The sequence below is a fragment of the Anopheles moucheti genome, chromosome 2, assembly GCF_943734755.1.
Source record: "Anopheles moucheti chromosome 2, idAnoMoucSN_F20_07, whole genome shotgun sequence".
In the NCBI taxonomy this organism is placed as follows: Eukaryota; Metazoa; Arthropoda; class Insecta; order Diptera; family Culicidae; genus Anopheles; species Anopheles moucheti.
Window position 1 is genome coordinate 49,001,553 of NC_069140.1, and position 20,954 is coordinate 49,022,506.

The 20,954-nt window shown below is 45.0% G+C and overlaps 1 protein-coding gene across 1 annotated transcript in view; it reads right to left on the minus strand.

Moving 5' to 3' along the window:
• LOC128298592 (amyloid-beta-like protein) overlaps positions 1-20,733 on the minus strand; it is a 73,207-nt gene extending 52,474 nt beyond the window's left edge. Inside the window, exons 1-2 of the mRNA XM_053034361.1 lie at positions 20,662-20,733; positions 9,542-9,712 (exon numbers count right to left, since the gene is read on the minus strand). Coding sequence (XP_052890321.1) covers positions 9,542-9,712; positions 20,662-20,733 — 243 coding nt within the window. The remainder of the gene's footprint in view (positions 1-9,541; positions 9,713-20,661) is intronic.
• Positions 20,734-20,954: the final 221 nt, after the last annotated feature.

The window sequence follows — 20,954 nt, forward strand, 5'->3', positions numbered from 1 at the left end:
AAAAAGGGTACCTAATCTCCAACATAAAAGCCAAAAATAGAAAAATAGTGTTGCAAAACGATAAATAAGATAGGTTAAGATTAGCTACGATTAGAACTAAGAATAGGATTAGACTTAGATTTTGTTTTGTTTCTTTATTATTATTTTTTCCCTTACGTTTCCTTTAAACTAATGCGGATTTTTATATTCATTTTTATATTTACTTTTTCCCCGCACAACTCCCGTCACAACGCCCAAACAGGTAACTAAAATCAACAACGACTAGCTCAAAGATTTGTTACAAATAACGAGGAAAGACAGATTCGAACCCCGTTACATAATTATCAAATAATGTGTACTAATGAATGTTGCAATTAAATATATTCTTCTACTACTACTACTACTACTACTACTACTACTACTACTACTACTGCTACTGACATTAGTTGCAGTAATAAGACATTAGTAGCGATTATGTATATTATTCATTGTTTAGCTCAGTTTTGTGTTTTTTTTTAATCCAAGTACAGTTTATTTTAGTAATTTCCAACTTGTGTGTATTGTGCTCCACGTGTTATCCAGAAACCAACGCTTGCTTCTTTTTTCCCTGACTTATGTCATTCCACGATGCCAAACGTCAGACGGTGGTGACTTCTGGATACTTTTTTAAAAAATTCGTTACGCCCTTTAAGAAGGCATAACGCACATTCATATTTTATTAAAATGTTTTAAGATAAGTTGTAATTTAAATTCAATTTAATCAATTTTTGCGCGAGATAAATTACTATTTGAACAGCAAATGTAAGACGCAACACAAAAGGGGTTTTTACAAACCAACAAGGACTTGAAACCGTCACTTCAGAATGTAGCTGATGGTCACTGAACTGTTACAGTGCCAGGGAACCACGATGTTGCTGTGCAAAGGTTATACTGGTAAAGTGCTCTTTACTTGCTTCGCTGCAGACTATTGCTGTGCAGCAAAGTATGCCCTTCATTATAACGAAATCATTGAGTCAGTTTTGAGCGGGCACCCATGACACGAGTCGAAGGAAACCGGACGGGAAGCCACCGGAACAGTAATTCACGTGGAAGCGCGATAAGCGTTTTATAACGAGGGTAAATGCCATCGTCAATCTCGATGGTGATGGTGTCCTCGTGTACCACCAACCAACCAGCCAACAGTGCGTTGTTTTATTGTTGCGGGACTTGCGTTGGGCTTGCGCGTCTCATTTGTCGCAACCCTGCGTTATTGTCTTCTCCTGCTAGGATAGTAGCAACCAGCAACAGTGGCTTAGAGAGCATCAAGTGTACGAAGGTTCGCAGAAATGGCTGGAAAGGACATGCCCCAGTACCCCACCTGCTCAACACATGAAGCCTCGGTGCAACAATCCGTATTCAAAACGAACTTCATCACGAACCTTGGTATCAACGGTATGGCAATATTTTACCACTCGATTGTCATCCTGATCCTTAAGCACCAGAAATTATTTATCCTCCGGCGACCAAAACGGCCGAGCACCGATGGGCAAGTTACACAGTGCATTTACTGCACACACGAGAGTGTGTGGTAGTCGACCACAGGCAGGACGATACTCATTTTGCAACTGCATAACGCTGCAGTACTCCGCTGGAAGCCTCCGTCTGAGTTCACAAAGGTAAAAGTCTTCTTACACTGCTGCATAGCGCTCATGACCAAAACAAAAAAAAAATAATGACCTCTTGCTGGCGCCATCGTTAATTTGCTCACAAAACCCAGGAATAGGCTTTTGCAAAAAATGGTGAAAGTCTTTCGTCGTAATTGTCACCGGGGAGTACCCGCACAATCTCTTATCTCTGCGCAGAGCAAATTAAGCGGTATCTATAAAAATAATGATTGCTTTCATTGGCGAAACATTACAGCGCAGAGTGTGTGCCGATTTGTGCCGAAAGAAGGCACTACAGTCACACCCAACGCACAGTGCCTCGCTTCGCTGTTTGAACTTCGTTACGCTACGGCACTCGGAAACCCTTGAGGTTTCTGCTTCCAAAATAACGCCGTACAATTAAGCTTCAACGCGCCAGCATCCCTTTCTGGTTTTCCCTCCCATTTCCTTGCACTTGAACCCCCTTTGACCCATAGACGTCCCATGGCATTGATGTGAGGTTGGGGTTCATCCCCTGCTTCGCGGTGCCTGCGTTGAGTTATTATTGTGCATGCCAAAATTGGTGGGGTTTCCGGTTTCCACCGGCTGTAAATCGTTGTGCCATCGAGCCTCAATGGTGGATAAAGTATAATAGCGTTTTGTCGCATGATTCATACCGGTCCCACCGTTTCCCCGGGGCCAACAACATCACGCTAGCGGTTTCGGTCAGATGGAAATGCTGCTCTCGTAATGAAAATTCAATGCACAGGCATTACGGCACGAGGCGCAGCGAACCAATTTATCCGCAGTTTATTTTTGTGCAAATACACTAGCACTGGCCCCGTACCCGGTTCCTGGTCCGGGGTCTTTGGAGATGCGGTGCGCGAACGAAGGGGATGAAGTCGTCTGTGGACATCGTGTGGTCCGAGATCGGTTGGTCGGATAAACTGCGGACTATCACGGGCGGGGAAAAAAACAAATAATGGCCGTGCCGTGTTGTTTGCATGCTGTGCTTTATGTTGTTTCATAATTTAGTCCTTTTCCTGATGGTCGTAGAAGCAGCCTCAGTGCCTGCAGCGTATTGCGTCGATTGCGAGAAGGATGAAGCGATTTGAAGATTTTTATTGTTCTATCTTTGCTACGAGACGAAGAGAGTCTTTTCTGTGACGTGACTTAGAGAGAGAGAGAGAGCGAGGCACGCGCTATGGGATATTATGAGACAACTAACCAGCAAGTGATACTCGTACTGCATGTCCTTTAGAAGGCAACTCCGTATCACAACAACCCGCCAGATATTTTGTTACCCTTTGCGAAGGTTGTAATTTATTACACTGCTGCGTTTGGATGGCCTTGGCGTGGCGCTGCTATTTCCAAAGCAGAACTGCAGTATAATTAGTGTACCCGGTTTTGCCACGAGGATTATTGCCATTCCGGGATAAATGTTTGAACTACCAACCTATGCACCGACCCCATTTACGTGTAAAGCTCGACTTTGAGTGAAAATCAACTATTTCTCATTTACATTACTTCCACGTGTGCACGGCATTAGAAGCTGAAAAGCGTCGATGAGCATCGTTTCAATTTCTCATGAGGTTCCTTTCCATTCTACACATACACACACCATCATCTCGCTGAATAAATCCTTAACCTCAAAAGACCTTGCACCAACGCCAACGCTCCCGGTTTCACCGCATAAAGTTGAATGTCTGCGAGCGCCCAGGTAACGTTCGTTGGCTCCAACACGTTTGCTTCGTTACCTTTGAGGCTCCACTCCAAAACGGTTCAAGCACTCCAGCCGGCAACCCAGCAACAAAGGCCCCGAGTTGGAGCAAGAAGCATCAATTCCGAAGATGCAGCAATGAGCGAAAAAAAAAAAAGTAGAAGCTTGCTGTGAATAAAGCACTATCGATCGGATACGATTGGACGAGCTTTGAGCATTCTTGTTGATGCGTAAGTTTTTTTTTATTTGTATCTTGTTCGAAAATCGAAATTTCTCCAATCGAGAACAATGCGGCAGGACGAGAGCACTTCGGTAATGTGTAGTAGTGTGTAGCAGCAGCAACAGCAGCAGGATCGACCGGTATCTCAACCCATATTGCTTTAGCATAACCATTCTGTCTTGTATGCTTCCCGAGCATTGCCACACCGTACAACAGGACAGTGAGCCTCATCCTTCTCATCATCATAATCATGATTTCTTTCCGGGAACTGCTACGTAGCTGCCTGTGCTATTCCTGGAGGTTCAATTCGTTCCCTCGCCGCGCACCCATGGCAACGGTTCGGCACTTTAGATTTGTGATAACGAAAATCTACATATTTTTATGCTGATTTCATCATCAAATCAAATGGTCTGCCGGTGAGCACCGGATAGCAACAGCAGCATTACTACGCAACCGTACGCATAACTACGCATGTAGCCGCGCGCTAAAATTTGCTGACTTGACTTGCGGCACACGGCAGGGCATGGTGGTTGAGATTATGGGTGCCAATGTTCCAGTTTATAATGTCGATTTTACCAAAGGGCGTGTCGGCGTACAGCGCGAGTATTACGACACGATCGCAATGCAACTTGCATGAAATGGATCTTCTATCGCACACACACACCCCCACCGCACAGCCCTTTATCAGTATAGTTTAAGAAAGAACATATTATATTTAAGCGAAAGTTTCAATCGATTCTGATGGTACGATATTTTCACGCTCTGCATTGTTTTTGTGTGCGATTGAAGAAATTAATTGCTAATTGTTGAAAAGTTTTTGTGCGAGACTTATCTCTTTACTCGCCACAATGCTATCCCATAGGTCATATTGGTTATGTGGCACTACTTTCGGTGTGCGTCTCCATTTTGCCCTCCAGGGTGCGCGTGGAAAAGTTTCACCCATTACGCGATAAGTAAACACGACGAAACGATGATCCAAGCATGTGTTGCACTGGTTGTTTCGCCTTTCGCTGCGTCTGTGGCGTATAACATCCGACACATACGGTTCTCTGCAAGAAGTTACGCTTTCAACCGAAGTAGCACTGGTGGTTCGAGCGATGTTCAAGAATGTGGTCCACCAGTTCACACCAGTTCCGTGTTCCATTACGGCACTACCGGCACCGGGTACCGGCTCGCATTAATTTCGTGTATCCTCTTCGCCATCCTCTCGTTCACCCCGCACGATGCCGATTGCGTTGGGAAATATTTCAGCGCGTTTGTTTGAGAATGTACGCCCACGTTGTGCCCAACGGTCCCTTATTTGCTCGGTACCCGGCAGTACATCTTAAGATGATGGTGTGAATTTGAATGTGTTTTCCTTTTTGCTTCGGTGGTTTCGAATAGCTCGGGTGGAAAATGAACTTCCACCCTTCAGCGCATGCAGAGCCATGCAACGGTTCGGGCCGAAAAGAGGCTCCTCCCGTCACATTCTTTTATGTGTTTGCAGGGGGGGGGGGGTCACAAGGACACGAACGCCACAAGCAAATGCAGGGAAGATGGTGGAAGTTCTGCCTCCGGAAAGAACCGGTTACCCGTGCTAACTGCTACGTGCTCTTGCCACCCGGGTTTGTTTATGTGAGCTTTCTCGGTGGTTCCCTGAGCGCTCACCGCTCGTTTGACGTTGCTTTCCACATTGCTTTTGTGTGCTGTTGTTGTACGGTACGGTATGTGCCAAGTACCGGATCTTTCTTGAAAATGAAACAAACACTGCTACTATGCTGGCCAGATTTGTGCTACCGGTGATTGTTTGCTTCAAGCAATTGCAGCTGGTTCTTCTTTTGCCTTCGGAAGACGATGCTATCTGATGCAATGCTTACCGGTGGCCATCTGTACCAGCTGCGCTTGGGGGAAGGTAAAAAAGGTGAAGGAAAAGAAATCATCTCCAGGTAAGCGATCGAGGTTCCTCTCGCGTGTACAGCCACACGAAACTTCAAACCGAACGGCATCAAACAAAACAGCAGCAAAGAAATGGCAATGGTTGCAAAAATTCCTCATATAGCAGCAAATGCTAACCAGAACGTATAGAGGCGTAGCCAAGCGAAGGCCAGCCATGACCGCAATACGTGATGGTGGCACAGTAAATTTTCCGCCCCAAAATCCGTAACCGCAAAAGAGTGCTGAAGAACCACTCTGACAATGTGTGGCGGTGGCTTCAATAATGCAAAATCCATAAGGCTGGTTCGGCGGTATCACAACCCTTTAAGGCGAATGCCACTAGGGGGGAGGTGTGATATGAAGAGGAACAATGCATCAACCCGTCGTTGACGCATTGTAGTCCTGCAGCTCGGGGTGCACTTTTATGGGGTACACTTTCCGTGCAACTTTCGCTTATCCTGAAATAAAATGCGAGAAAAATCAACAACAGCATGCACCACCGACACCGAATTGAGATGTGTCGAAATGCCACGAAGGATGGCATCTGAATTCGCCCGCAATCAAAAAGGGTGGATGTTGAACCAGCTGCTACCATACAGTAGTGTTTCTATGTCCGTCGCCATAGCAACAACGGCAACGCTGCTCCTGCACAAGACAGTGCAGGGGAAACAGAAACAGTAGAATAAAAGTCAACGATAGAAAAGATTTTGCCGATTTCTCAGGTCACCACAGCTGGGGGCTCAGAATTCAATTCTTCAGCAGTCCCCCCCCCCCCACCACACGGTTCGGAAAATGCTAAATGCACCCTGCCCCTGGAGATGGTATGCAACATCCACCAGTAGTTGGTGGGTGCTGTTGAATGGGTAGATAATAACAAAAAAAAAGCCGCTCTTCCAAACAGATACAAAAAACCACGGAACTGGAGAAAGAAAATTCCCAGAAGCATTATGCTCGCGCTTCGTAAAATGCACCGTGCGGTGCAATACCGTCTTGTGCGTCGTTTGGCATTTTTGCGCGCCTTTGCGTCGATGGGGCGTTGGCGCTTATGCCAACACAGTCATTACGCTTCTACTATGCACAGCTCTGCAAGCGCCTGGTGCTCAGCAGCAGATCCATCCGAACCGTTCCGATGTTTTGCAACGGATGGCGTGTGGCAGTGGAAAATAAAATGTATTGCAAACAGGGCTTTCATCGCAAAATGCTCCGCAAACACACGCGGAAAAAGCTTGACGCCGCATAGCAGCGCGAAGTGAGGGCACCGTGAAAAGCCCGCGTATAAGATTGGAAATACCTTTCCCAAACGTGCTGATTTGTGAATGAATTTGCTGGTAGTGTTTTGTGGGTGTGTGTGCGAAAAAGAAAAGCAAGAAACAGAACAAAAAACAAAAAAAAAAAGATGCAGATCTTATGAAAACCGTAGGCAGCACTGGAGGTGTTGTTCGGTGGTTTGCACCACGGCAATCATGGGTGAAGTATTGCAGAACAATCAGGAACGACCAGCGGGGGCCGAGAGGCGTTATTTTGCTCTTAATTTATTTGAATTCTTCAGCACGGAAATGCTCAATGCCCCGAAAGCAATTAAGCGACACTCTTGAGACCGTGACCATCGGCAGCAGCAGCAGCAGCAGCAGAATGCGAAACTTTCACACCCCGCCGTGCGGGAAAAGCAACGCAGAAATGAACACAACAAATGAAACGGTTTCGAACGGTTTATCAACTTTGCAACTGGGCACACCTTCAAAGACTTTTTACTCCCCGGTGGGAATCACCCAGAAGGTGATATTATTTATTTGATTGTTCAATTGACCGTTCCGCATTTTATTTTTTTTTAACTTGATTTGTGCGGCTCGATGTCTAAGCTGTTAACCACAGTCAGTAATACAGGGTATGCCACAATTTTTTGACAGTTTCCCAAGGTTTTTTGATTGCGTCCCGAGATATTTTTGAATCCGTCCCGAGATTTTTTGGCTGCGTCCCATCAATTTTTGAATGCGTCCCACAATTTTTTGACTGTGTCTCACATATTTTTGAATTAGTCTCGAGGTTTTTTTCGAAGGTTTACCATATATTTTTGAATTCGCTCCGAGGTTTTTTTTACGGTTTCCCAAATAGTATTGAATGCCACTTTAAATAAATTGTCTTTCGCTTAACCACAGTAACCCGCAATTGTATTGAACCACAGATACCACAGACCACAGATGTCATGTTTGATGCTTGATTCACCTTCAACAACTTTCTTTCTTGTGTATCGGAACAACAACCTCAAGAGGCCTAGACCTATCATTTCTGGCTTTTTTGTCTATATTTATCCGTAGCCAGATACTCTGTCCAGTGTACAGAAAATTGATCTGGATGGGATTTTGGACTGGTCCTGTCATGTGAAGACCGGCGCCGATACCTATACATCACCGGACCGCCCCAATCAAAAAACCTCAGAACGAATTCAAAAATATATGGGAAACCGTCAAAAAACCACGGAACGAATTCAAAAATTGATGGGACGCAGTCAAAACATTGTGGGACAGATTCAAAAATATATGAGACGAAGTAAAAAAAATCTCGGGAAGGATTCCAAAATTGATGGGAAACTGTCAAAGAATTGCGGGATACCCTGTAAATTTCTTTCTTGGGCATGAGCTAAAACAGATTCTTCAAACACAGAAACAGAATTAAGTGGATGAATACTATAACTCAAGAGAGTGACAGCGGTTCACAATCCCATTAATGAATGCCCATTAATGCTAGTAAAGGCCTACCATTATTAATGGTGTTTGTTTCTGCAACGCTTTTATCACAAACTGCAACGAGCAATTGGAAAGAAACACAACAATTGCCGTGCATCTACAGTTGATTATTACGTTCCCATTCCCCACAGCCACTCAAATTCATAATAATTGACATTTATGACATCTGCATCATGTAATTCATTGCGAGCAACGGCACAACAGCATTACAAGCGCTTTGTCCTTTTGCCAGCGTATGACCGATATGTGAACCGGATACAAAAGCTTTTGAATATGCTATTACAGTCCTGCAGACACTGTGCAACGAGTCAGAGAAAGAGATGAAGGGTGGGACAGAAGTTTGCAGCATATCGTTCCAAAGGGAGCTGCTGTCCTGAATCACACTGAATCGGTCGATATCGAAACGGTGTGTGTGTGTGTGTTCGATTTCAAGATATGCTGTGAACATGATCGATATAAAGTGTCGGTACCTGAGAGCGTCTGTATGGAAAACCGAAGCCGGAATGAATGGCCAACGGGTTTGGCCTTTGCAAGCGAGAATTGCATTTCATTGGTTCGTCGCTTAAAACCTAACGCTCGCTGCACGTAACCTAATATTCCGGCAAGGTGAAGTAGACATTCCAGCGCGACATGGCACCATCCCTTTCCAGAGGGCCAGGCCGGTGCAGTTGAATGGTAAATTGAAAAATCTAATTACTCCCCTGCTGTAAAGCTATCTCTCCACCGTTATCCGACGCAAACGGTAGCTACAAGGAGGGTTAGTTGTTCGTGAGATGGGTTGGGTTGGGCTGAGCTACATGCAGGTAATGGAACACAGCGGTATTTATTGCCCACGGCAACGTATCTTCAAAGTTGGAGCGCTGCAACGTTCGCCAGAACTTCAAACACGATTCGTTACTAAAGCTCAGCGCTAACAGGTATGTTCTGGTGGTGAAATGGCTACCATCTGCATAGCTTTGCCAGTTTCCCTTGGGGCATGCTGTAAGTGTTTGGTATCGTTGACATTAGCAAACAATCATGACAATCGAGATATTTATATCCTCAAAGTTACACTTTAAATTTCAATGCATTTAAGCCAATCGTGAGGAATTGCCTACGAAGTTTATTAGTTTATCAACTTTAAAACTTAGACGCAATATTAAATACCAACAGAAAACAGTTTTCATAGATTTTTATAGTAGTTATAATTTTGAAACAGTTTACCTGTTTAGGTGAAACTTCATAATCGTACATTGACAGATTAAAGCTTTTTCTGAAGCTTTTCTTTAAACATCTTTAAGCTTAAAATATGTTAAACATAACATCCACCTCTGTTCGTCGTAACCGTTTGTCAGCTGCTTACCTTCTTACAGTAGTCCAGTAGATCCATCTTGTCACGGAGACATGTCGAGCCGGGGACCTTAATGCTCAGATCCGTTGTCCATCGACCTTCCTCGGACAAGTACTGCGGATGGTAGGTCTGTCCGGCCTCACACAGCACCGATATCTGTGGTTCCCACCGGGGCGACGCAGCCTGCCAGAACGAGAAGCAAACGTTAAGCAAGATGAAACAAGATGCAAAGAATATGAGATGAGATGAGAAAATGTGAGTGTTCGAGGCTGCAAATCAGCGAAACCTGGGCTGTAATCCTCCGGACCCCGGGTCGAGGAAGATTTTCCGAACCGTATAATATGCTAATGCGGATGCGGGATTCATTAAACATTCAGGAAGCATAAAGCATATTCGTTAGACATTCTCGTGACCGTTCGTTACAGGTGCTGCAGTGTGGCCTATTAGTGCTTCGAAGATCAAGGATTAATTGAAAACAAATATTGACCCGGAGATGAGCTGGTGGTGGCGATTCCCACCGTGATCCTTTTCACTAATCACCGTACGATCGCTTTGGAAGCGGCTTAACTTTTACGGTAAATAAGATTGCCGAACCCCGAACCGTTGTCTGGATTCAAGTTTCTGTATCATTAGGGGCCGGATAAAGACGTCATTGTAGGTGCGATTGATCCATCGTGGAGGGACAACAATTTGGCATTAGCGTAATCAACCATTGGAATCTTGATGCCGATTATCGGGGGGAGCTGGCAACGCTAAAGCACTTGCAAATAAATCAATCATGCTTTTGTGAGGCAGAACGCTCCAGAAACTGCGGGGCTTGTTTGTCGCCAACCTGCTCTGATTAATTATCGCTAATCACTTGTCCGATGAAACGTCGGGAACATTTTTGATGACATCAAGCGTGAGGCGCTCTTAGCAATATTTACACTTTCAACAATTACATCTTGCTTTCCTGTGCTTGAGATTGGCACTGTTCATCTATTGATTGTCGTCCAAAGTCTCAAACACCAAAAGTGAGTAAAAACATATAGGTCACAAACAGATATCCTCTCCCCAAACCACCCATAACTCATAACTGTCCTGCAACTAATCATCTTGAGTGTAACCAAGAGCGATGTGCCAGCTGTGCCTTCACTATCCGCACGATGGGTTTCAATTCTGTAATGGCACTTTTGCATGTTTCTGTTTTCGGCATTATTTGTGACGTTGACGGCACACCGGCCAGGGACAACCTCACCAAGTTGTCATCTGCGTTTCTTTGTTGTTGTTGTTTCTATTTTATCTCGAACAGTTGTGCTCTGTTTTGTGGACCAAAAAGATGCTCGAGCAGCACTTGTGTATACTTCTTTGCCCAAAGTTGCAACGACGATGTTGCCAGATGGCGATGATAGTAATTATTCAACAAACACGAGTGTCGTACGTTTCTTGGTCACCAACATCTAATGGTTAAGCTTGTTTTAACAAGAAATATCAATGCTTTAGCTTGATAATAGCAGTACACAATATGAAATAATTTGACTGCTGTAGCGTATGGAATTTTAGTTTAACTTATTATTTATGGCCATTTATCGTACGTTATGTAGCAATTTCCGAAACGTCTTCAATATGTCCGATGCGATATATACTTCGCAATATTGTAACCTTCAATTTCATGACGTAGCGGACATTAACTTTAGATGGAACTTCTAATACTTCTTTGCAGTTAGGAACAACCATTTTCAGCAGGTATTTTCCGAACCGCTCGGTCGACAACGGCACTAAAGCTCACACTCAGATAAGACACCGGAGGACCAAATCCTTTTCGGCAGCGTTGGCATGTTTTAATTAAAAACTCGTCCATCTTTGGCTCAACCGAGGCGAAGCAATCCGTTGCCAATCCGAGAAATTACTACGAGTGTCCTGCGAGAATTAACTTGCTGCCGGCAGCGGGGGAGCAAGACGTGCCGAATATATTTTCATCAACCTGCTTCGCTCGTTCATGCCATCCACCCATTTTAAGCTCTTATCCGAATTGAACGCTCTCAACCGTAACGAAGCCACAGCAAAGGAACAGGAATCGGGTTGAAATTGAAATCGAAAAGCACCAAAGAAGCAAAAAAAGAAATGAAATAATAACTACCGTTAGACCGGGAGACTTTCGAGGCTTCGGGAAGCATATTGTTTATGCTATCGTAGTTAAAATGATGCTGACACCGATTTGCAACGAAGCATAGTGGAAAGTTTAGAACAGCCTGCTTACACATTACAATAGGTACGATAAATTGGCCTTACATTTCATAACGACATCCGAAGTGCTCAGCAGCACTTGAAAAGAACCGAACTCAACTTTGAAATCGTTTGAAATGTTTAAAGACTTTTACCATTTATTCAATAGCTTTATTATAAATGTGATTTTTTTTAAACAAATGTCATAACTTTCCCCTTAAAAGTCCATATCCCTCTCATGATAAGCCCAATGGAACATCTCAATGGTTCTTCTCGGTCCACGGTAACGAATGGGGACGAAAGGAATTTAACACATCCCTCACCGAAATAGGTAACACTTTCTAAGCTGCACTGCACCGACAAAGAAAAAAGAGTAAAACGTAGATAAAAATGTGAACGAAAGTAAAAATAAATCGTTGACGTGTAAAAAATGTGCCTCCATAATAAGCTTGAGAAAAGCCTTTTCCTTGGTGGTGCCAAAGGAAATGGATGAAGATGAAAGGATTCCGCGCCGTTCGGAAAACGTTTTATCTCCCCATGGTAACGATGTGCGATACCTACCTACTGAGTGGCACGATTCCCCAAGCCCACCAGTGCACGTGTCACACATGCACGTACGCGTCACCCACACACACACGAGTGAAATCCTATAACGCGCTCCTCACTCATCGTTCATTCTCACTCTCAGCATAATGTGTTGCGTCCTTTCACTGCGTGGCGGAAATTGCGACAAGCAAGGATGCGGACATGATGCGTGGAAAAGCGATCATTTTCTGCTCAGCTGAGCGAAGGTTTTTAGGACGTGGACGTACGCACGCACGGCCCTCCCCCATTACCCCTTCAACCCTTTGCCGTGGGCAAAGCGAAAGCTCCTTAGCTTTCGCAAAAGAAAATAAGAAAAGAAAAATAAAAAAGGGGAAAACACAACAAGGAAAAAGCCACTTTAGGGAATTCTGGAGATACGCTTTTCGCGAACATACGCAGTACGCGCATCGAATCGAAAAGGCACATGGATGTGGGACGGTGGGTGGATGGAGAGAGATCGATGGCGCTTTTCCGGTGTGGGAGCGCACCGTACGGCACGAATATTGAAACGATCGTTGACGAGGGGCATGACGATGTGGGTCGTAAACTTTGTGGCTTTTTAAGCCTCCCACTGGTGTGAAGGATGAATGTGTGATGGTGGTGTTTTTTTTTTTGATGGCGAGTGAATGTTAGAGTTGAAAGATTTCATCAACCGCCCCCACACACACACACAAGGACGGTGGTGAAAGTATCGAGCGCAGTAAAGGCGATTTTCCGCTATCAATGTCAACTGATTCCCTTTTTTTTGCGGGCAAAATCCCAACCCCAATGCAAAACTTGTATAGGTGCCCGCTCTAGTCCGGATCCACGCAATTCGCTTCACATCCTCAAATTAAAGCACTGTTTTAAGAAAATGGGCTGTTTGTACGGGAGCAAATTGATTTGGAGTGTAAATGTTTATACGAACGGAATATATTTCCAAACATTCAATGGCATTTACGTCGTGTTCGTTCCGGAAAGGCAGAAGAAGCACGATTAATGTGTTTGCAGATTCATGGTGCAAATATCGATTATCGGAACCATTAAATCCACATCATTTCGTTCCGATGGCTCACGGGCACAGGCTATGGAAATCGTAATGAGCACCCGGCAAGTGCTACCGGAGATTGTGCTCTAGAGCACGATTAGAACGCTCGGTGTGTGGCGTCCGTTTGGCGTTAGCCACTCAGCCGTAAAGTTGCTGCCGTATGCTTTTGGCACCTAGACACCTAGCGCTTGGTCGTCTTCATCCATCGCCCCGCCGGGTCTCACGGCCGGGACCGTTCCCCCGTTCGAGAGGTAATCAGTTCCGGATATTCATTTTGAAAAATTAGCTTCTGTCGCCACACGAAACTCGAATCGGTTTTTTGCTTTTTCCTGTCGGTTTGTTCTTCAAGTTTTGCGTTCCTTAGCGCCCTGTCATTGTGCTCGGTTAATGGTTCGTGAAGCGGGCACGAAAAAACATCGCATCGCTCAAACAGACACAGGATGACTACACACACTAATGGCTGATTGGCCGGTGGCCATGACTGTGCCAGCAGAGCCTCCGTTATGCCATTGTGGCCATCTTCGTTTAGTTGCGGCCGTGCCACCCGCGATTTCCCCCACAAAGAGGGGTACCGTAGTAAAAAGATCGATCGATTGCAGGTTCGTGTGAATTGCTGGTCAAAAACGTACTGGGACAGGGATATTAATTGAATCGTTGACATCGGGCTGTCAGAGGCTAGATGTCAGGTTGTCGGTGGTACGGCTGTAAAAACTTAATGTAGCATCCATTTCCCCCCCCTCTTCGGGTGCTCCCGGGTCGTCCCGGCAAACTCCATCAGCTATCGCTCCTACCAAAACTACCATTCGATCTCCCAATCCCTTGTCCACCGCTCGGAGGGATCTTGTATCGGTCTAATAATAAAAAAAAGGAGAAGAGAAATACAATTCCCCGAAGTACACTGCAGGAACTGCTGTTTCATTTTGCCCCCGATTGACATCGTGCACCGGATGTGCCCGTGTTTAATTTAGTTCTTTGAACTTTTTACCACTTCTCCGGTGCTATTGTGTCTCGCTCAGGGACGGGACTCTCGGGCGGGGGAATCCTCGAACGTACCTTAAATTTCATCTTCGACGTTCGTCGCATCCAGCGTCAACGCCAAGAATCACTTTACGGCTGTGCCGTAGAACAGATTATAAAGCAAGTTATTGTTTGAGTTTGCTTAGTTCTTGACTCGCAATTTGTTTTTCGGTTTTGAGTGTGTTTGCGGAGGCTGGATTCCGTGTTTTGTCGGTTGGCACCGGAGGATCCCATAATGAAGCCAAACGCCGAGGCCGGGGGCTGAATTAATATAACAAGAGCAATTGGTTGCGAGCGACGAAATAGAAGCGCACGAGAGCATGAGCTGCAAATGGGATTCATTACGTACGCCCTGCATGAGGCAAGTCTGTTGGGCTGGTTGATGTCGGTGGCGTCGTAGCCTATCGCGAAAATAAACCCCACCTAACACAAGAGACATCCCAAGACGCTCAACGACCGAATGCGAGTGGATTCGGATCCCGTCAGCTCATGTCCACGAGCTGACTAAGCAACGGCACACACTTGCCTTGCACCGTACGGTTGATGTAGGTGAGTGGTCTTACTCATATACTTGCTGGGGGGGTTGGGTGGGTGGGTTTGAAATACACCACACTCGCTGTTATGCAAATATTTTGCTCACGCAAAGAGTGCGAGCCAGCTTTACGACCAATCGGCAATGAAACGAGTAAGTGTCAGAAATGGGTAACACCGCCTGGCTCTTCATGTTCTCTCGCCATCGTGCCGCCATCCCCCGGGCCCCGAACCCGATTTGCCCGAGGAGCTTTGGGCTGAGCGACTTGCGAGGCTTGCGCTGAGAAGGTAATTTCATTTCGTCGTAATGCGAAATGGTACCTCTGCATTAAGTACCAACCGTTTCCGACATTGTCTTCCGCTCCACAACCACAGCCCCCATACTGTCCATATCCTGATTCGCCCATTCGCCCGCCGATTCGGCTTTGGGGTTGCTTATCGTCTTGCTATCCCCGCATGGAAAAGAAACCCAGCGAACGGGAAATATGGCGCAGAAAATGTCATAATGGTTTTGTATAATAAAAGAAATTCACAGGCCTACTCGCTTCCCGTTCCTTGAACACACATTAGACCACAGCGATCCGTGGTGGATAGTTGGTCCAAAACGCGCCCCCTTGCCCTTTAATAGTCCCTTCGAGGTATGCATCGACCGCATTAACCCGTGCTCATGGGGGTTCCCGTTTCTTCTCTTCACTGGTTTCGGCAAAAGTGACAGTAAATTAGGAACGATGTGAAAGCGCTTAGTGGAAAATATTTCAGAAAAGTTCAGCTCAGGAAAGTCCAAAACTGAAAGGCATGCGAGACTAACCGCACTAAAGTAGATAGACTCTAGTCGGGTTCTAGGTTCATTACTAGAAAAGGTTCCACCGAACTTTGTGTTTGTTGTTAACGAAACGGTCGCGTGAAAATACATTATCACACGAACACAGAATACAGATGTTTATCCGGACGACGGCCTTCATCTATTTTATAAAGTATGAACGGTGAAACGTTGCATTCTTAATTAAGAAATTCATTAGTAACATACTAAAGAATATCGAGCAAAAACTTCCATTTAATGGAAATATCCCATCTAATAAATGGAAACAATGTCTATCTAACCTCATTCGGCGAAAACCTGGAAATATAAATTAATATGCTACTATTAATAGCAATGCGAAATGAACCATTACAATCGCTTCAAACATTTGCCATACAAAAGGTCATGTTTTGTTCAATTCAAGGAATCATGGAATCATTTATTTGATTTCATAATTAAAGGAAATTCATGTTATTCATTTAACAATGCTTACTCTCCATCGTATGTACAATACTTGATATAGATTTTCTTGGTACTCCCTAAATGAACTTAAATTTAATAAAATAGCCAATACCCTTTTATATTACACTAATAAGGCCATTTAAAATAAGGTGTAGTGAAGCAGATAAATAATAAAAAGACCTATTAAAGGATGTATGTAAACGTTACAGACATTTCTATAACTTCTACTGCTCGCAAAGTGCTGGAACGACCAACGTTGGCTATTTATATTTTCTCTCCAACTTTGACATACCGTCATCGATCGGTGTCCTTGGACGTACGGTGCGCTCCATTCGTTCGGGTGAGTGAATAGACACTCCAACGTGCCGCTGTAAGTCCAAAGGGATAAAGTGACCAACAAACTTTGCTTTTCCTTTTCGGTCTGAATTTCACCTCTCAAAAGTTGGCTCGGCTGTGTCTCCAAACCCCTGTAAGGAGAATGCTTTTTCATATGTATTTATGTATAGCTTTATAGGTAGCTCAACCGACCTCAAAGGACTAACGACGGCGTTATCGAAGGAGGTCACCGAAAGAATATTCAATGAAAAAACCTGCCGTCTTTTGTACTGGGAGGAACATTTTGGAATGAGTTTCACGCCGAAGAAGGAGCGCTTGTAGGAGTGTAAACGTAAAGGGGAACAAAGGCAGCATTGTAACGTCTACAGCCCATTGCCGAGTTTTAACTAAATTATAAAGCTCATAGTCGCTGAGCCCGTGGTTCCGGCATCCGTTGCGACCCGTTTTCCGGCTCCATCGCTAACCAGGATGTCCTTTTTTTTCTTCTTATCATACAAGAATTCGTCACTATTCGCAGGTTCCAAGGAGGTGTGCTTCTAAAGTCGACGATGTCGAACCTTTCGGTGTCGAACACCGGAACCGGAGCCTTTTCCGCGGGCTATTTGCTTGTACTTTTACCATGGCCATTCTTTCTGCACCCAACTCGAGCGGTGCTTGCGGTGCGAACGGTTTCGGTCGGACTTGCGTCCGAAGTATCACGTGACAGATTTTAATTTATTCAAAGGGACAGTTTTGTTCCGATAAAATTAGGGTTGAAAATGGTGATGAAGCACTCGTACGCACGCCTGTCTGCCCGGTGGCCTCTACCCATAGCATAATCATTTTTGTTTCTGTGGCACATTTTTCTTCATTATCGCGCGGTATTAACGGCCTAAAGCAGCTCTATCCTCCACTCAATGGTTACACATTTCACACACACATTTCCAAACGGCCCCGGGGGCAGTTGGGAGGCACATTTACAAGCCATAGGAATGAAATAACTAGCGTTGGTGCAGTGGGCAGTGGGGAGCGAAAAGAAAGCGAACGAAGGTACACGGTACGGTGTGGTGTGCCAGGCTCATGGCAAGAGTCTTATCGGAAAGTCGAGGAAAACTTCCAGTAGCTTCCATGCCGTAATACTCCTTTCCTTTTGGGAAAAGTCGTCGTCGTTGTCAAATGACTTCCGCTTTACAAACGGCCAAAACGTGAGAAGGGCCTAAATTGAGGGCGATGCTTCTTAGGGATGCTTCTGGCGAATTAGAAAAGGACGCTCATATTATGTTTTTTTTTGGTCGCTGTACCGCTGCCGTCGATATCATTTGGCATTTTAGCAATGGGTTGTAATGATTTCTAAAATGGACAAAAAAGGTCAATGAGAAGGTTTCTGTTCCTCGGACACATCTGAACCTGTTCACTAGGCGCGCTTCATCTGAACTTTCCATCGTTCTTTTGTTTGAAGTATAATTCAATTTTCCATTATATGTACCCAACCCAGCAACCATTGGGCACACTGAATGCTGAGTGTGGAATAAAATCAAGCAAAGGCTCACAACAATTTGTTGATATTCGATATCATTTCCGAAGAGTATTTGCATTGTCTCGTACAAAAGGATATTAAATAGAACATTTCTTTACAAACTTTAAACTAAATACAGGTTTTTATATCGCAATTGAATGAGTATAATGGGTAAAACCATCATTTACTTCCCATTACAGAAAGTAAACAAAAGGATGAGACAAATTCACGGTGACATTTGACGCCAACGACCGTCCAGAAAGAGCACCCTGGGGCCCTTTTTTCGAATTGAATTTTGCTTCATCGTAATTTTATAAAGGTCCTATCACCGGTACGGCACAAAGCCGTCGAGTTTTGTCGAGAGTTTGTCTAATCAATTTCGTAAATCAATTTGTACCATTTGTTTCAACGTCCTCCTCAGTTCATCCTGTAGATTTTAAATCCTTACTAAAGTGTACTGCTTGTTCTTTCTTTGTTTCTCTCTCTGTTTGTGTATACTAATTGTTTGCTGTTTCTTTGTGTTTTATATTACTCTCTGTTACATAACAATTTTGAGGATTTTGGGGAGACCGTTTTGGTGTAAGCATAGCACAAACAAATGAAAAGTAACAGCATGGCAGTGTGGGAAAACGTCCTGGTTAAAAACAAAACCGACCCAACCCATCTCTTAGCTGCTCGAACGCCGTTTCAAGCACATTGCCAACACACTTATGGATGCGAGTTAACTTTCAAGCAGAAATCATCACATTCCGTTTCGGAAAGGAGCGTTTGAAGGAAAGGCGAATGTTCCACGGTTAAACGGAACGGTACGAAGTCGTAATGCCACGAGCGCACCACTGCCATCATGACTCATGCTGCATATTAAAATCCTTCGTCACTCGCAGGCAACACACATTGGTCTTTCACACCTTCCCATGCCAAAACGGACCAGTTGGCAGTTGGATTGTTGAGACAGGGGACGAAACGATCCCACGGCAAAACGTTCCCACGATGGTGCGGCTACGAAGCCGGGCGGTGTCCTGTCAGAGTTTGTGACATCCTCGGCGCAGTGTACGCGACCCGAAGTGTCGAACAGCTGCCTGTATACACCGAGGCGGCAATAATGGCAGGGCGGCTACAGGGAAGACAGGGCAACATACCAACCAGTCCAATTCCGAAATTCTTTTTGCGCAGGACAATCGGTTCGGTGGCGGGCAGCAGCATGGTGAGCAGTGCACCCCCATTCCTTCCGTATCGGATTTTCCTTGCGCGTAGTGGTAGTAGTGGTGTGACGCGTGGAACCTTCACCGGTGTGCTGTTGTGTAAGTACTAGTAAGTGTCGCTTTTTTTTTGTTGTTCCCCTTCGCGTGTGTTCTTGCCGAGTGTAACCGTCCGTCTGTTGGCAGCCCTTTCCAAAGGAATAAACAACGAACAGAAAGCGAAGCAGAAGCACCCTCGGTTTTCCACATGGTGTAGCTTAAAATCGCATGTAAACATACACCCACATTCTTGCCTGCTTGGATCCCATAGTTGCTTCGCAGGGATCGCCTGCTTCGAAAACGGCATATAGAACGAGGTGACTTGAACACACGTGTAGAAACGTTGCTCCATTATCGATTTTTCTCCCCTTTATGTTGGGAAAAGTTTCCATTGACGTCCCAACTGGCAAGCTAAACCCTGAGCGTTCTTCTATTACTTACTGCTGAACGAGAGTAACTGTGACTAGTAACGGACAGGACCAACCGGTGGGGTAAAACCCATGGGTGAAAAATCCACAGCCGTAGGGAGTGTGTATTCTTTTCGTTGCAAATAATACAAGCAATGAATTTGTGGCATTGCCCCTCGTCTCATGAACCTCACTTTGTTGGACGCTCCAGAATACATTGCCGTATGCAGTGGTGTCCAAAGCAATCGTTTGAACTGCCATACGATGGACACTGGGAGCCGCCGTTCCGGGTTCGGCTCGTTACTTGCGAAAGCCACTACAAAGGTTTCCCTCCGTGGTAATCTTATACCTTCAAGTAACGCTAGCGTGCATTACACCGTTGCGTTCAAGTAAAATCTAATTTCCCGACCGCATTCACCTTGCCGAAGGTTTTCTTTTTTGTTCGCCAAGAAGTTTTGCACAAAAACCTTCCGGTCAAGTTGAAGGAGAAGAAAAATACAAAATGCAATCAAGAATGCATTAGAAAAAAAAGCCCCAAGTTGACATTTCAACCCCATTTCTGGGTCGGATGAAACACGAAACGCTTCGGGGGGCTAATGTGAAGGAAGCAACAGAAAAAAAGGGTTCTTTGTTTCGTGTTGCGTGCAGTCCTTTCGAGTTCAAGGTGTTTGTCTCGTTCCACTGCGCTAGTTGAGTTGCTGCCACCCGTTGCCTGGAGACTTCCGAGTCAAAGGCACAGCCTTGGCAGAGGTGACCAAGCCGTGGTCCCATCCGAATTGGAATCGATATCTGATGGTGTACCGAAACGGTGGCGACAGGATCGTGTTATGAACATGCGACACCATGCAAAGCCATACGCTTGCTATTACCGCTTTAATCCATACGGCTTGGATTGTCTGGAAAAGGGGTAGACGATCTATTCGCTGCTATCAGATCAGACAGCAAAACCGGGTGGAAAGATTAGCTTCAACCTACATTGGGCTTAAACCGGTTCTGAAAAATTGCTGCTGAAACACTGTTAGGGTCTTACCTGGCTAGGGCTCGACGAGCATAGTGCCACCAGGACAAATGCGACGGCAGCGGACCACACAGAGGACGACATTGTTGCTTTGCTGTTTTACGTACACTGAAACGGCAAGGAACTACGACACTCCTACACAGAGATTCTTCAACGGTCTTTATCCGTAGTAGTTGCTCTGTTTTGTTTTTTAGCGTTTGACTGATATTTCGCTCTACGTTTGCTCTTTCACACTGTTTCACCTCTTCGTAGCCACTATTGGTTCCACTAGTATAATGTCACTACAGTTTGAATGTCACGACAGC